The following is a 14,363-nucleotide window of genomic DNA, read 5'->3' as shown; positions in this document are numbered from 1 at the left end:
CCACACTTTTTTTTTCCTCCTTTGGTCCTGGGGATTGAACCCAGGGGCATTCTGCCACTGAGCTACACCCCTGGTTTTTATTTTTTGAAACAGGGTCTCCCTAAGTTGCGTAGGGGCTTGAAAAGTTGCTGAGGCTGGTCTCCAATTTGGGATTGTCCTGCCTCAGCCTCCCACATTATTGGCGAGCGCCACCACTCCCCAGGAGATTCCCACACTCTTGAGCCTCCCAGGAAGTGGGCAAAGACCCATCTGTCTCTTCCACTCTAGGCATCAGGATTAGAACAAGGCACCCCCTTACCCAAGAAACCCTTCTCCCAAAATTGCCACATACACATGCATCTCTGTTGAGTCTGTTGTGAACCTGCCCCTCTACACGTGCTACTTTTGTGCAGTGCACAAACTGTGCAAACGTCCATGAAGGTGCTCACTCCCCACCCCACCTCCTGATGTCACAAACACAGTGGTTTAAGATTATTTTATTGAGGAGTGAGAGGCAGGGAGAGGTGGGGGCGACTACAGCCCCCAAGCCCCACCAGGGGGAATAGACCCTCTCCCTGTCTCCCACCCCCCAAGTGGCTCCCCCGTACTCTGGGGGACTGTGCAAACTCTGCCCCAGGGGGAGTAGGCAGGGCGAAGGGTGGGTGTGAAATGGCAGCAGCTAGGGATGGTGGTGGTGCTACTGGGCACTGGGGGGCTTGTAGGGCTCCAGGAGCAGGGCAGAGAAGGCGTTGACCTTGTCTGCGCCCCGCACCTCGTGCGGCAGCAGCGGGAGCTTCACGATGTGGAAGTCTTCGTACAGGTCCTCCATCTGCAGCCAGGGCGGGGCAGAAAGCAGCGCTCAGGCTGGAGGTGGCGGGCAGCGCGGGTCTGCCCGGGAGCCCGGCAGGGCCAAGGCAGAATCTGGGGCAGAGGCTCATGGTGCCATCAGTGGCGTGGTGCCGGGGAGAGCGCAGGGCGTGACCTCCTGCTCCCCAGGGTCACCGGTGCCCAGGTCAGGGCAGCAAGTCCTCCAGGGACACAGGAGCTACAGGGGGGTGGAGGGGAGGAGGAAGGGCAGGCACACCTGGTCCAGGTACTTGGCCTGGATCTTGTGGCGGGCCTCACACATCTTGCAGGGCTTCTCAGGGTCAGGGAAGACGAGCTGGTTGACAATGATATTGTGGGTATCGATCTTGCACTTGGCCAACTCCTGGATAAGTCGCTCTGTCTCATACAGCGACAGGAACTCAGCAATGCACACGCATATGAAGGTCGTCTGTTCCTGTGGGGCACAAGAGAAGACAGCAAGGGGTGGGTTCCAGTCCTGTCCCCACCCTCGGAGCCTCTCACCACCTGCTGGACCAGGACTCACAGGGTCTTTGAACTGTTCACTGACGGAGCGAATGACGGGCAGCGTCTCCTCCAGCTTGGAGGCCAGCTGGTCTGCGTTCATGTCGCCCAGGCCTAGCATGTTGCACATCTGTGGGGAGGAGGGACAGGCTCACTGCTTGCCTGGGTGGGGAGCTCTCTAGACACCTGGGGAAGAACTCGCGTTATCCCCTGGAGGCATGAGGTATGAGCCCTGGAGCAGATTCCGGGGATGAGTCAAATCTCAGCTCTGCCACCTTGGTGGGAACCGCGGTCAAGGGACTGGACTCCCTGGAGCCCGAGTCTGCCCATCTGGAAACCTTGCCCTAAGAGCCTGGGGAGGTGAGCGGGTACGCGGAGCGTTCTCAGAACAGGGACTCCCGAGGCAGGGGACCACGTGCACGCCGTGTGCTGAATGTCACCGTGATAACCTCGGGGCCACTCTCATAACTTCCGTTTGTCGGACAAGTAAGGTGATACCAGACAGGTGAGGCAACTCGCTGGAGTTGAGCTGGGCAGCACGGGGAGCAGGGGCCGCGGAGGGGGCCACCTGGCTCTGGGTATGTACTTCCAAGCTGTCACCACTGGGTGGTGGAGGCAGGCAGAGTCCTGCCCGCAGGATGCAGGATGCAGGATGCGGAGAGACGGTCCCTCCTCCCCCACAGTGAGGGTGCTTCACCCAGTGAGAAGTGCTAACTAGAAAGGGAGAGAGGGTGTTTGTGGTGGCACATCTGCGGGGCTGGGGGCCCACTCCCACTCTGGGGCGCCTGGATGCCCGGGGCCCCGCCTGCCTGTGAGATGAAGGGGCTGATCTGGTTCTTGATCTGCATGAGGCGACCCAGGCCCCGCTCAACGATGGTGGGGAAGTTGAGTAGCCTGAGCGTGTGGCCCGTGGGCGCCGTGTCAAACACCACCACCGAGAAGTTCATGCCCTTCACCAGCCTGAGGGGAGACAGGGGTCAGGCCTGCTGCGGCCTCTCTTCCCGGGCGGCCCCCACCCCAGCCAGCTGGACCTGACCTCATAACCTCAGCGTAGCTCATGGCTTCATCGATGCCTGGGAAGGCGCTCATGGCCTCCTGCATCATCTTCTTGCCCATGCTCAGCATGTTGTCCTCCTCAAAGAACTCATCAGGTAGCTCCGCCACACCCAAGCTGGGGTCGATCTCCTGGGGGCCGAGGGGATGAGACTCAGGCTGCTGTGACTGCCGGGAGCCTTCCCACCTGGGCACAGGCCAGAGGGAGCCAGTGCCAGGCTCAGACCACCGGCCCTTTGTTAGGTCCTGGCTTCCCTTGGGGACCACGGTCTGATACTGCTGCGTCAGTAGTCAAACCTTCACAAACAAGGGGCAAATTACAGACTGGGACCAGGGCCTGTAGGAGGATGCTGAAACCCACCACAGGGCAATTGCACAGTTGCTTCCCACCTGAAACTTAGCTCCCCAAGATACTCCCTGATGGGCCCCCAACCTCTTCCAGATCATTCCTCTACGGCAGATCTTCCTTGACACCCTGTCTAGAGGTGAAGCCCTATCTGCCCTGCTTTCCCTTCTCCTCACCACCAGCCCCTCCTCAACCCACAGGCTTTAGTCTCCTCAATCAGAACGTCAGCCCTGCAAGGGCTGAGGGTTTCCTGTCTTGCTCACTTGCTGTGTCCCCAGCAATGAGAACAGCTCTCGGCACAAGTGGGTCTTCAACATGTAATGTGGAATCCATGAAAGGAGGACCAGGCCTGGGGTCCCTGGCCAGCCTGGGATCCATGCATCCCTATCTTCTCCTGGGTCATCTCTTCTTGGTGGCTTCATGGTGAAGCCCCAATTTGCCCTCGGGGGCCATCTCTCTGAGGGGAGCTTACCCACCCATCGCTCTTGTAGTACACCTCCCAAGTCAAACTCTTGATAGGTTATTTCCAGGGAGAGGGTAACTCTGACTTCCACCTTCCGCTGCTGGACTTGAGCCTCCTCTTCTGCAGCCTCAGATACTCTAAACATCTAAGAGTCACTGTGTCCTTGTCCCCTGTTCACTGTCAGTGTCCCTCTTCATCCAGCACTCTTACCCAGCCCAAGCTCAAGGCTGCTTCCCTCTTCTCTCTGCGGCTGACGAAACCCGGTTCTGCTTATTTTCAGCTGTCTCGTGGTGCTGCACCTGAGGGCTGTGCACACCTGCCCAGTAATTCCTGATCACAGAATTCCAATGGGCACTCGTTCTGCTCTCACAGGTGTATTATGTGGCATCCTGTCCCTCCTCAAACCACTTCTGTCCTATTCACTGCTGAGGCCATCTCAGAGGTGAGAAAGAGAAGTCATTGGCTGCCACCACCATCGGTTTCTTCTGTTCCCCTCTGAGTCCCTAACTCTGGCAGAGCCTAAGCTCTGGGTGGGGTGAGGATGAAACTCATCCTGCCCGAGGATCACCCTCTCCCAGAATCGCTTGCTCCTCCCTGTGGGCACATTCCCGCAGCAGACAAATATGCTCTGCAATTGCCTTTCTCGAAACAGCCCTTGTTAGCAGGTGGGGTGGCACCACTTCTGGGATCTGAAGTCCCAGCTTCTGGGGAGGCTGAGATAGAAGGTCTGCTCTAATCCAGGACTTCACAGCCAGTCTAGGCAAGGGAGCAAGATCCTATCTCAAGCCAGGCATGGTGGCACATGCCTGTAATCAGCTCAGGAAGCTGAGGCAGGAGGATCACAAGTTCACAGCCAGCCTCAGCAAAAGTGAGGCACTGAGCAACTCAATGGGACCCTGTCTCTAAATAAAATACAAAATAGGGCTGGTCAGTGGTTGAGTGCCCCTGAATGCAATCCCTGACACCCAAAAGGGGGGAAAAAAATCCTGTCTCAAAAACAAAACAAAACAAAAACTATCTGGGAGACAACGACTTTTAAATCAATGCTAACCTTCTTCAAGCTCCAGGTTCGTATAATTAAACTACTGTCATGGTATTCCCACTCAAGTAGGCACCTCAGATTCACTGTGGACAAATCAAAATTTTCCCACTCCCTCAGCACTGGGAATTAAACCAGGAGCACTCTATCACTGAGCTATATCCTAGCCCTTTTTGTTTTTATGTTGAGACTGGGTCTTGCTAAATTGTCCAGGTTGGCCTTGAACTTGCCATCCTCCTGAGTCTCCCCAGTCACTAGGAATACAGGCATGTGCCACCACTTCTAGCAACAAATCAAAACAATTAGATCCCAGTGTTCCTCCTAAACCCGCTCTTCTCCAAGTCTTTCCTATCTCAGCAGCTCAGGAGAAAAATATAAATGATATACTGAATTCATTTTTCCCCCTCAGCAGTTAAAAACCAAGCAATAGCTCTGCTTTACTTCCAAAATGTATCCCAAATCTAACACTTGTCCCCCACATTCTGTTCCCATGTGAGACCTGTGCACTATCTCAGTGCTTGCCTGCTTACATCCCCGGTCTCCTTATTAGTCTACCTGCTTCCATCTTTGACTTATGATCCAATTTCCACATGACAGCAGAAAGAACGTTTCAAAACATAAATTTGCCTATGACAGTGCTCTGCTTAAAATGAACAGCCTCTGCAGGGTGCGGCGGTGCATGCCTTCGAATGCCTATAATCCCAGTGACTTGGAAGGCTAAGGCGGTGGACTGCATGTTTGAGGTCCAGCTCAGCAAATCAGCAAGACCTGTGTCTCAAAATAAATAAAATGGACTAGGGATGCAGTTCAGGGGCAAAGTGTCCCTGGGTTCAGTCCCCAACACCAATAAATACATTAAATGAAACAAACAGCTTTCTAAGAAACTTAGAATCAAAGCCAATCTGCTCACAGTGGTTGCACAGACCTACATCAACTTCCAACTTTTCCTTCCCTCATTTGTGCTTACTTAGTTCCAGTAACTCTTGCCTTTTTCCTGCTCCTCAAACATCTGTTCCTCCTTTCTCTGAAAGTATGTTAAGGAAGGGGAGAAACTGGAGAGAAACAGAATATAGAATGAGCAGAACATGGAGTCTGCTGGTGGGTGTGTCTAGAAAGGCCTGAAGGGGTCTTTTCCAAAAGTTAGGAGCTGAGCCTGCCTTCACTTACCATAGCAAAGAGGTTGTCATAGCCTTTGACCTTGGTAGGCACCTTAGAGAACTTCTGATCAAAAGCATCTGAGATGTTGTGGGCTGGGTCTGTGGAGATGATCAGAACGCTCTCGCGCCCCTTGGAGAGTTGAACTGCTAGGCTGCAGCTGCACAAAGAAAAAGTCAAAAAATGGGGAGGGAGGCTTGGGGCTCTGCTCCCTGGGCCTGCAAGGGGATCTGTGGGGTCTGAGAAGCAGAGACCTGGATCAGAAGGCTGTTGAGAGATTATGGATCACTGTGGGATCAAATCTTAATGCCTGCAGGGATCCCCTCTCAGACCTCACTTACTGACTACTCCATTTGAAAGAAAGTGGTAAGTTTCAGCTGACTGAGTCTGTCCTAGTGCCTGTTTCTTTGCTGGGCACAGAGTGGCATGATCCAGCTGTCTAGTCAGCATAGTTTGCTTCTGTGCCTCCTCCCGAAACTCTAAGGTGAGAGATCCATTACACTCCCCACTAAGTTTAGGATTGGTTCAGTCCACTTGTCCAGGACAACATGCCCCAAGGACCCATTACCCTTTTCCAGCTGATTGAGACAATCTGATCTTGTACGCTTTCCCCACTCGTCTCCAGAGCAGGACGGTTTGCCCTAGTGCCCCTTCCTCTACTCTGAGCTCACTCGGGTATGGTACAACTGACTGGGATATCTAAGTGCTCCCCCGTCTCACCATGCGCTGGGTACACTGAAGTTCGGCACTTGAGCCCCAAAAGGGATAGTATAACTTACAAAGTGCCAGATCTCCATTCAAGTGGTGCCTTTCATTCGCTGCAGGCGAGCACAACCCAGAAGACCTGACCTAGCCCCCTAGCCCGTCTCGGATGGAAAGCCGGTTCCGGGCCTCCCCTTCACTCAGTGGTACATCCCACCCGCCTTCCCGGGCCCCCACCATAGCCTCCTTACCTGCAAGTGGTCTTGCCTACACCACCCTTGCCCCCGACAAAGATCCACTTAAGGCTGCGCTGCTCAATGATGTTGCTAAGCGTGGGCTCCAGCGGCTCCACATCAGGTGCATCCTCGAACTCCTCTGCTTCAACCCCCCACCCGGCCACCCCCGCCGCCATCTTGGAACCGGCTCACGTGACCAACCGGAGCGCACCATGCGAAGCGACTAAAGGGGAAAATTGTCTGCCGTATTCCTGTCTCGGTCAGGAGTCTGAATTAATTTTCCCAATGAGATAACCTTTAGGATATAATAGAAACTATCATTTTATTTTTTACGCTTATAGGGCTCATCATGTCGGCTTCTTGTCTCTATCTTTCTAAGGTCTCCCCCTACCTAGTGAACTCATTGGTACGACCCAGTCTACTCCCCTTCACTGATTGGACCCTAAGTCTTATGGCCTCCTTTCATTGGCTACATATTTTCTTACTTCCACCAGTCACACTCGCTTCGCGGTAGCCGCCAACCTCTCCTTAGCAACCAGCCAAACACCCAGTGCAAGCTTTTTCAGTGAAGTTAGATCTGAGGTCCGTCCTGGCTCTATACTATAGGCTGAATTTCGTGTCGATCATTTTCCCCCTATTCTCCAAGCTGGGTTCCAACACTCCCTCAGGTCCTCCCTCTGGTGTCTCTGTTATTCAATTGGCTGTGAACCACCTGGCTTCTGCCTCAAACTGGTCACCGACGAATGTAGGAGGATGGACGCGACGGGTCCCCAAGCCGACTGGGTTAGCGGGAAAAGGACTCCAGCTGCTTCTTCAGATCCGTGTCTAGTACGAGTATCCCTGTGCTGGGCAGGAACCATATCTGCAGCCGCGCTCCTTATTGTAGAAGGAATTTTAATTCTGGAAAATCTTCTTGCACTTGGCTCCCTGTTTGAGGGGAGACCCTGAACTCAGCAAATTCCCTCTTTGAACCCCTGCTCTGCGGCAGGAATACAAGCAGGACTTCCGGCCCTTGGCGGCGACCCCAGTCCAGAACACTTTTCCCTTAGAAGGGGACCCCAGCCTAGAACTATCCTCCGTTTCATTTGTTACTTCAGCCCATACAAATAACCTTATTCTCAGTCAGGAACCCCAGCTCCACCGAGCCAACTGTGTTCTATTCCCAGATATGGGAGTCATTCTAGAGACAGATGCCCAATTCAGAGAAACCCCTATTTCTAGTCCAGGATCTTAGATTAGATACTTAGATCTCGGTAGGGAACCAAGTTCCTATGTGTCAGCTGAGCACGCAGTGTTTAAATGTGACCTCCAAATGAGGTCCTTTCACAATGATTATCCCTGGTGGCAGAAGGGGATTCTAGCCCTGAAAAGTTAATAAGCCCCACCCCCAATCCCTAGCGGGAATCCCACTTCGGAGAACCAGTTACAGCCCTAGTCCGAGACGATGGTCCCATTCCCTGGGAGCCTTTGTGTGCGTAACGCCAACCGAGTATTGCTGGATTATAAAGATCCCCCGGCCAGCGCCAACCGGGTGCCGGCTGGGTCAGGTCAGAGCCCGCCTTCGCTCCGCCCCAGGCCCCGCCCCCTCTGCGGACGCTCGAGGACCCAGACGGCTGGTCCCGGCATGCATTGTTCCGGACGAGGCGAGTCGGGCGCCAAGCGCGGGGCCGAAGCGGCCTTCCCGGAGTCCTTTGCGCGGCACCTGGCGACAAAATGGCTGCCCGAGGGAGACGGGCGGAGCCTCCGGGCCGGGAGGCGCCAGGCCCCGCGGGCGGCGGCGGGAGCCGATGGGCTGAGTCGGGGCCAGGGACGTCACCCGAGAGCGGGGACGATGAGGTGTCGGGCGCCGGTTCGAGCCCGGTGTCGGGCGGCGTGAACTTGTTCGCCAACGACGGCAGCTTCCTGGAGCTGTTCAAGCGGAAGATGGAGGAGGAGCAGCGGCAGCGGCAGGAGGAGCCGCCCCCGGGCCCGCCGCGACCCGACCAGCCGGCTACCGCAGCTGCGGGCCCAGGGGATCCGAAGAGGAAGGGCGGCCCGGGCCCCACACTCAGCTTCGTAAGGAGCCGCGGGGGTGGGGGCGGGCGCCAGGGCCTGCCTTGGCAGGGGGAGTCGGGGCCCGAGAAGGGGAACCAGTATCCAGATCCACCCTTCGCCTCGAAGAGGGGCCCGTCCGGGTCACCCGCCGAGGACGTGGGGCCTGGATTCCCGACGAGGCGGGCTGGGGGCGGGCTTGGGGACCCTCAGAGCCTATTTCGCGGAAACCAGGAGTCGCGAATTGAATTGGAAGCAGCACTCTGGGGATTGGGAAACCTGGAGACCAGGGTTCCCGTTGGAATGGTACCCGGACTTTGGATACTGGAGCCACTCCCTACTGTGGGGAAAGGAGAAAAAATTCAAGTCCCGCTTCTGAGCTGTGTGCATTAGAGTCAGACCGCTGACTGCGTTCTTAGACTGCTTGACTTCTCTGAATCTCATTCAACCAGTGTCCATTTATTGAGCATCTTACCTTGTGTTGGGCATTGTGCTAGGTGCTGGGGATGAAGTGGAGAGCTTCTGGGCTGGCCTGCTCTCTTTCTCTAGTGCAAAAGTGAGCATCATCACATCTTCTGCTGTGGTGAGGGTTCCATGAGGTGATCCTGGAAAAGTGGTTATCACAGGTTGTCTTATAGGAAGGGCTAAACCAGTGGTTCTTAGTTGGGGACAATTCTTCCAACCCCACATTTGGCAAAGGTCTGGAGACATATTTGGTTGTTAAAACTGGGGAGGAGGTGCTAGTGACATCTATGGGTAGAGGCCAAGTGTGCTGCTTGACATCCTGCAATACATAGGACAGCCCCCCTCGCCCACAACAAAGAATGATCCAGCTCAAAATGTCATACAGACAGGTTGAGACACTCTGGGGTAAGTAAATGGGACATACACTGATCGTCTTTGGTGTGGAGATCAAGGCCAGTAGTGTGGAGGAAAAAATATTGATTTGAGAATAAGAGACTTGGAGGATGGGGTCAGGTCTTGGATCCACCTGTGTGGTTTTAGCACATGATCTAATCTCTCTAAGCCTCAGTTTCTTCATCTGTTAAAAATGGGTGTGGGGGCTGAGCTTGGTGGTGCATGCCTGTAATCCCAGTGACTTGGGAAGCTGAGGCAGGATGAGTTCAAAGCCAGCTTCAGCAATTTAGCGAGGCCCTAAGCAACTTAGACCCTGCCTCAAAATAAAATATAAAAAGGGCTGGGAATGTGGCACAGTGATTAATTAAGCACCCCTGGGTTCAATTTCTGGTACAAAAAAAAAAAAAACCAAAAAAAAAAAAAAAAATGATGTGAGGGTTGGGGACCTAGCTTAGTGGTAAAGCACTTACCTAGCATGTATAAGGCCCTGGGTTCAGTCCTCCACATCACAAGGAAGTGGGGAGAAAAAGGGACTTGAGAATAGTCTTAGTAGCACCTAATGCCTGGTTGAGGCCTGGTGGGACTGGATGTTGTTGCTGAAACCTGCTGCAGGCCCCAGAGCTCGAGCAAGGGGAGAAGACAGGATACCATGGTGTAAGTCCAGAGTAAGACCTGTCTGAGATTGGGGAAAGTGTCAGGCCCTGGGTTGGTTTGACAACAGTGTGGAGGCTGAGTAACCCTCTGTGAATGAGAGCAATAAAGGTTGTCACTGTCTTTGACATTTGTTCCTTGAGGGGCCATTGTAGCCACACCCCTAGAGAACTAGGTGCAGGGGAGTCAGTGTTGCTTGGTGGGTAAGGATGCTGCTCTCCCGGTGGCTTAGATGCACCTGACCCTGAATCCATCTCCACAGTTTTGTCACCAGCACGAGCTGTCCTCAAGGGTTGTTTCTTCATTTATAAAATGGGGACAGATATAATCTTCATCTTAGGGTAATTGTGAATGTGGATGTGGAAGAAGATAAAAACATTCACAGCACTCTGCACAGGGCTTTGCATACAGTAAGTGCTCAATAAAGGGAGCTGTTGCTGCCTACGTGGTCCCTGCCATGGGAGGGTGAGGCCTCTCCCATAGAGAGTAAGGACAGAGTTGGTCCCCACCGAGGTGGGCACTCCTTGGGCTCCCTGGGAGGGCAGCCCGGGGCCCAGGACTGCCTGGGCATGGTGGGCCCAGGGCAGGCGCTGAGTCGCGTGTGCTCCTCTCTGATTGCTGCGCAGGTCGGCTGGCTGGTGGAGCTAGGCGCGGCGTCGGGACGGGCCACCTGGCCGGGCTAGGAAGGTGTAGTGGGCCTCAGCACCGCAAAGGGCGGGCCCGGCTCCTGTAACCCTTGCAGTCTTCTGTCCCTTCACCCAGGTGGGCAAACGCAGAGGCGGGAACAAACTAGCCCTCAAGACGGGAATAGTAGCCAAGAAGCAGAAGACGGAGGATGAGGTGAGCAGGCACTGGGACGGCCCTCATCGCCTTTACCTTCCAGCCTGTGCACACTGGTCAATCTCTGTCTGTCCCCCTCATCCTGCCTTGATGGGTGTGCCTGGTGGAGTAGGAGGGCTTTTAATAAATGCCCCTGATAACTGGACTCCGCCTGCCTTTGCCTCAAAGCCAGGAAGGGCCTTCTGGGTGATACTGGGGTGGGTCAACTGTCTCAGGACAAACAGTCCTGATCCTGCTTCCTGGCCTGTGGGGCATCCCCTCCCAACCCCCTCTTGTCTTCCACCTCCCTGCCCCCCACAGGTATTAACAAGTAAAGGTGACGCATGGGCCAAGTACATGGCAGAAGTGAAAAAGTACAAAGCCCACCAGTGCGGCGATGATGATAAGACTCGGCCCCTGGTGAAATGACCCCCTCCCCGCGTGCCCACGGCCTGGGACTCTCTGCGATGTACATAACTATTTAATGCAGCGGCAGTGGCGGCAGCCTTCCCGAGGACTGGTACACAGAAGGAAATCGAGGTGCTCCCGCAGCCGCGGAGGATTCTCCAGGACTCTTTTTTACCTTGAGCACTTGCCTCCTGAGACTTAATAGAACAGTGGTTTACTGTCCCCTTTCTTCCTGCCTCCTTGCTCTCTCTGGCTCTCTCTCTTCCTCTTCTAGCCTTCCTTTCCCTCCCCTTAGCCATCACTTCTGGGAAGTAAAGAACTTGACTTAGTGCCGGAGCCCTGTCCTTGGTTTGTTTTCTTTGCGCTCAAGAAGCTAAGACTCTATCCCGCCCCCGCCACACACACCTCATCCAGCACCACACCTGCAAAAGCCGGAATCCCGTCCAATGCAGGAAGGTTGGGGGCAGGTTTGGAGGAGGGGAGACTCTCCCCAAGATCCTTATCATCCCCCTGCCCCTCCCCCTGTGGTGCACCTTAGGTCCAGTCTCTTTTTTTTTTTAGTCCTATTTTGGCTTCTACTGCGCGTGTAGTTCAGAGGCAGAGGGTCTGGGTTTGATCCCTGGCAACGTACACACGAACACAAATCTCCCATTTTGACTGGGCCAGAGATGTTGCGTTGTTCATTCAGCAGGTGATTCCTGAGCACCGATTATATGCCAGGGCAGTTTTAGGTATTCAGGACCACAGCATAGAGCAGAAGACCACTTCTCTTTGCATTGGCAGAAGGAAACAGGAACAAAAACGGGAAGCCCTTTTGGGTGGTGACTGCAAACTAGGGTAGAATGAGGTTTGGGGGAGGTGTGTATTTAACTGACATTTAAATGATCAGAGTCCTGAGGGAGGTGAGGAAAGGTGTCCTAGGTAGAGGGATCAGGCGGCATAAAGACAGGTCAAAGAATGGCTGACCCTGAATTGAGGACCTGAGGAAGGCCAGGCAGCTACGGTGCTGGGAAAGTGGGGGGTGATGCCCCTCTGGCCTCTCAGGTTCTGCCCGGTGGTGTATGGGTTGAGGGTGTTCGCTCGTAACATCCAAGCATGTGCTTTCATGGAGATAAAGCTACCCAAACAGACAATCCCTTGCCCTTGTGACTGACATTCAGTTGGGGAAGGGGACAGACAAATGAATAGACAAAGGGGACAGACAAAATGGTTATACCTTCTACCCAGGAAGGTCCCAAAGGAGAGTGGGAGAAGTGGCAATTTGAATTGGTTACAGATGACCCTCCTGAGATGACATTTTGTTCTAAATCCTGAAGGATGTCCTTTGAAGGTTCCAGGCAGAAGGAACAGCCTGGGCAAAGACCCTTAGTTGAAACCATGGCTTGTCAAAGACCACAAGCAGGCTTTGGAGCCCGACACCTTTCCCTCTTCCTGCTAACACACAGAACTTGCCTGGTTTATTTTCCACGAGGGCTCAAAGGTCCTTTGGGGAAGCTGAGATGGCTCAGGTGTGACTTTAGCCTGGGGGATGGCATTGGGTGGGGGAGATCCTGGAAGCTAATGGAGCCTTCCCTACCACCTCCTCCCTGGAAGCCAGAAGCCAACAGCAACCACTGGATCTTTAAAAAGAAACAACGGGAGAAGTAGGTCGCTCCTGCAGTAGCTCAGCCTCTATTCTGGAACATCAAGAGGCAGGAGGATCTGAAAGTCCAAGCACCTCCCTCCACAGCACTAGCCCTAACCTGAGAAAAGTGAAGGGGGAGGAGAACCAAGTTCAAGTTTTGGTGAGTCACACAGCTCTGACTTCAATCTATTTTAGTGCCTGTTGGCTGTGTGCTTGAGGGTAAATCACTTAGCCTTTCTGTGGTTCAGATCATCTATTTTTATAGATGAAAGGGTAAAATATGGAAGCATCTCTAAAGTCAAGTTCTAAAGTAAAGTAAGACAGAGCTGATGGTGTAGCTTAGTGGTGGAGAATTTGCTTGGCATGCATGACACCCTGGGTTCAGTCCCCAGCACCATAAAAAATCACATTCACATAGTCAGCTAACCTTGACATTGAAACTGCTATCATTGCTTCTCTGATGAAGAAGCTGGCTTGTGTTTGCAGGCTGTGGCTTTTTTGTGGGGGCTAGGGATGGAACCCAGGGCCTGCCACATGCTAGGCAAGTTCTGAGCTACATCTTGAGGGATGTGTTTAAGAAATGCTGACCTTGGGCTGGGCATGTGGCACAATGATAGAGTGCTTGTGTAGCATGCATGAGGCCCTGGGTTTGATCCCCAGTACCAAGGAAAAACAACAACAAACTGACATTTCTGGATGTGGTGGTGCATGTCTAATCCAAAGGACTTGGGAGGCTGAGGCACAAGGATCGCAAGTTCAAGACCAGCCTGGGTAATTTTGGTGGGTGGGAATGGCACACACCTTGTAATCTCAGTGGCTCTGGAGGCTGAAGCAGGATGATGGTAAGTTGAAAGCCAGTCTCAGGAATTTAGTGAGGCCTTAAGCAAATCAGCAAGAACCTGTCTCAAAATAAAATATAAAAAGGGCAGGGGATGTGACTCAGTGGTTACGTACCCCTGAGTTCAATCCCTGGTACCACTGTAGTTCAGTGGTAGAATACTCCTGGGTTTCATCCCCAGTAACGCAAAAACAAAAACCCCTGACCTTTTAACTTGAAGTAAGTGTGATGAGATGCTCAGGAAGGAGGCTGTTGTAAACTGAGATCATATTTGTCTCCTATCTCAAATTCATGATGGAAACCAAAGCCCTGAGTTTCTTTTTGTACAGTGCCTCTAGTTGAATTGTAAAGTTTACCACTCATAGGGCTGCAGGGAGAATTGCACGAAATAACATTTGCAAAATACTTGACAGGCAGTAGGTGCTTAAGAAGTAGGGGGAAGAGCCAGGTGTGGTGGCACTGGCCTTGAGCTCAGCGCGGGCAATATAGTGAGACATCTGAAAATGGAAGGTGGGACCAGCCTGTGGTGCACCTCCGTAATTCCAGTCTTTCAGGAGTTTGAGGCAGGAGGATCCACAAGTTCAAAACTAGCCTCTGCAATTCGGTGAGGCCCTCAGCAACTTAGTAAGACTGTTTCAAAATAAAAAGGGCTTTAGCTTAGTGGTAAATGTGACCCTGGTTTCACGTCCTGGTTAAAAAAAAAAAAAAAAAAAAAAAATGGTGGGGAAATCTGCCTTGATTCAGTACTCGAATTATCTGGGACCACCGAGAGCCAACCACGTGGACCTATATACACCAAGGGCCACTTGGT

At 53.3% G+C, this 14,363-nt stretch overlaps 2 protein-coding genes across 4 annotated transcripts; one reads left to right on the top strand and one right to left on the bottom strand.

Annotated features, from left to right (window-relative positions):
• Nucleotides 1–460: 460 nt before the first annotated feature.
• Nucleotides 461–6,527, bottom strand: GET3 (guided entry of tail-anchored proteins factor 3, ATPase). 2 transcript variants are annotated; one of them, XM_079116329.1, is made up of 7 exons: nt 6,339–6,527; nt 5,398–5,545; nt 2,366–2,514; nt 2,139–2,289; nt 1,352–1,459; nt 1,064–1,261; nt 461–808 (listed from the first exon to the last, which is right to left on the bottom strand). In XM_079116329.1, exons 1-7 carry the CDS (start codon nt 6,497–6,499, stop codon nt 677–679), a joined length of 1,047 nt encoding a protein of 348 aa, XP_078972455.1. In that variant the 5' UTR covers nt 6,500–6,527; the 3' UTR covers nt 461–676. The 2 variants fall into 2 exon arrangements, with proteins under 2 accessions (XP_078972455.1, XP_078972456.1); XM_079116330.1 differs by having other exon boundaries at nt 2,366–2,511; nt 6,339–6,526.
• Nucleotides 6,528–7,953: 1,426 nt separating this feature from the next.
• Nucleotides 7,954–11,426, top strand: TRIR (telomerase RNA component interacting RNase; the record flags this gene model as incomplete). 2 transcript variants are annotated; one of them, XM_079116331.1, is made up of 3 exons in its annotated part: nt 7,966–8,378; nt 10,626–10,703; nt 11,004–11,426. In XM_079116331.1, the coding sequence occupies exons 1-3, from the start codon at nt 8,037–8,039 to the stop codon at nt 11,109–11,111; spliced, it is 528 nt and encodes a 175-aa protein (XP_078972457.1). In that variant the 5' UTR covers nt 7,966–8,036. The 2 variants fall into 2 exon arrangements, with proteins under 2 accessions (XP_078972458.1, XP_078972457.1); XM_079116332.1 differs by lacking the exon at nt 11,004–11,426 and having other exon boundaries at nt 7,954–8,355; nt 10,626–10,702.
• Between the last annotated feature and the right edge of the window lie 2,937 nt (nt 11,427–14,363).

Source organism: Sciurus vulgaris (genome assembly GCF_902686455.1).
Source record: "Sciurus vulgaris genome assembly, chromosome: 16".
Lineage (NCBI taxonomy): Eukaryota > Metazoa > Chordata > Mammalia > Rodentia > Sciuridae > Sciurus > Sciurus vulgaris.
The sequence above is the reverse complement of the archived record's forward strand: the minus strand, read 5'-3'. Positions and strand labels throughout refer to the sequence as shown.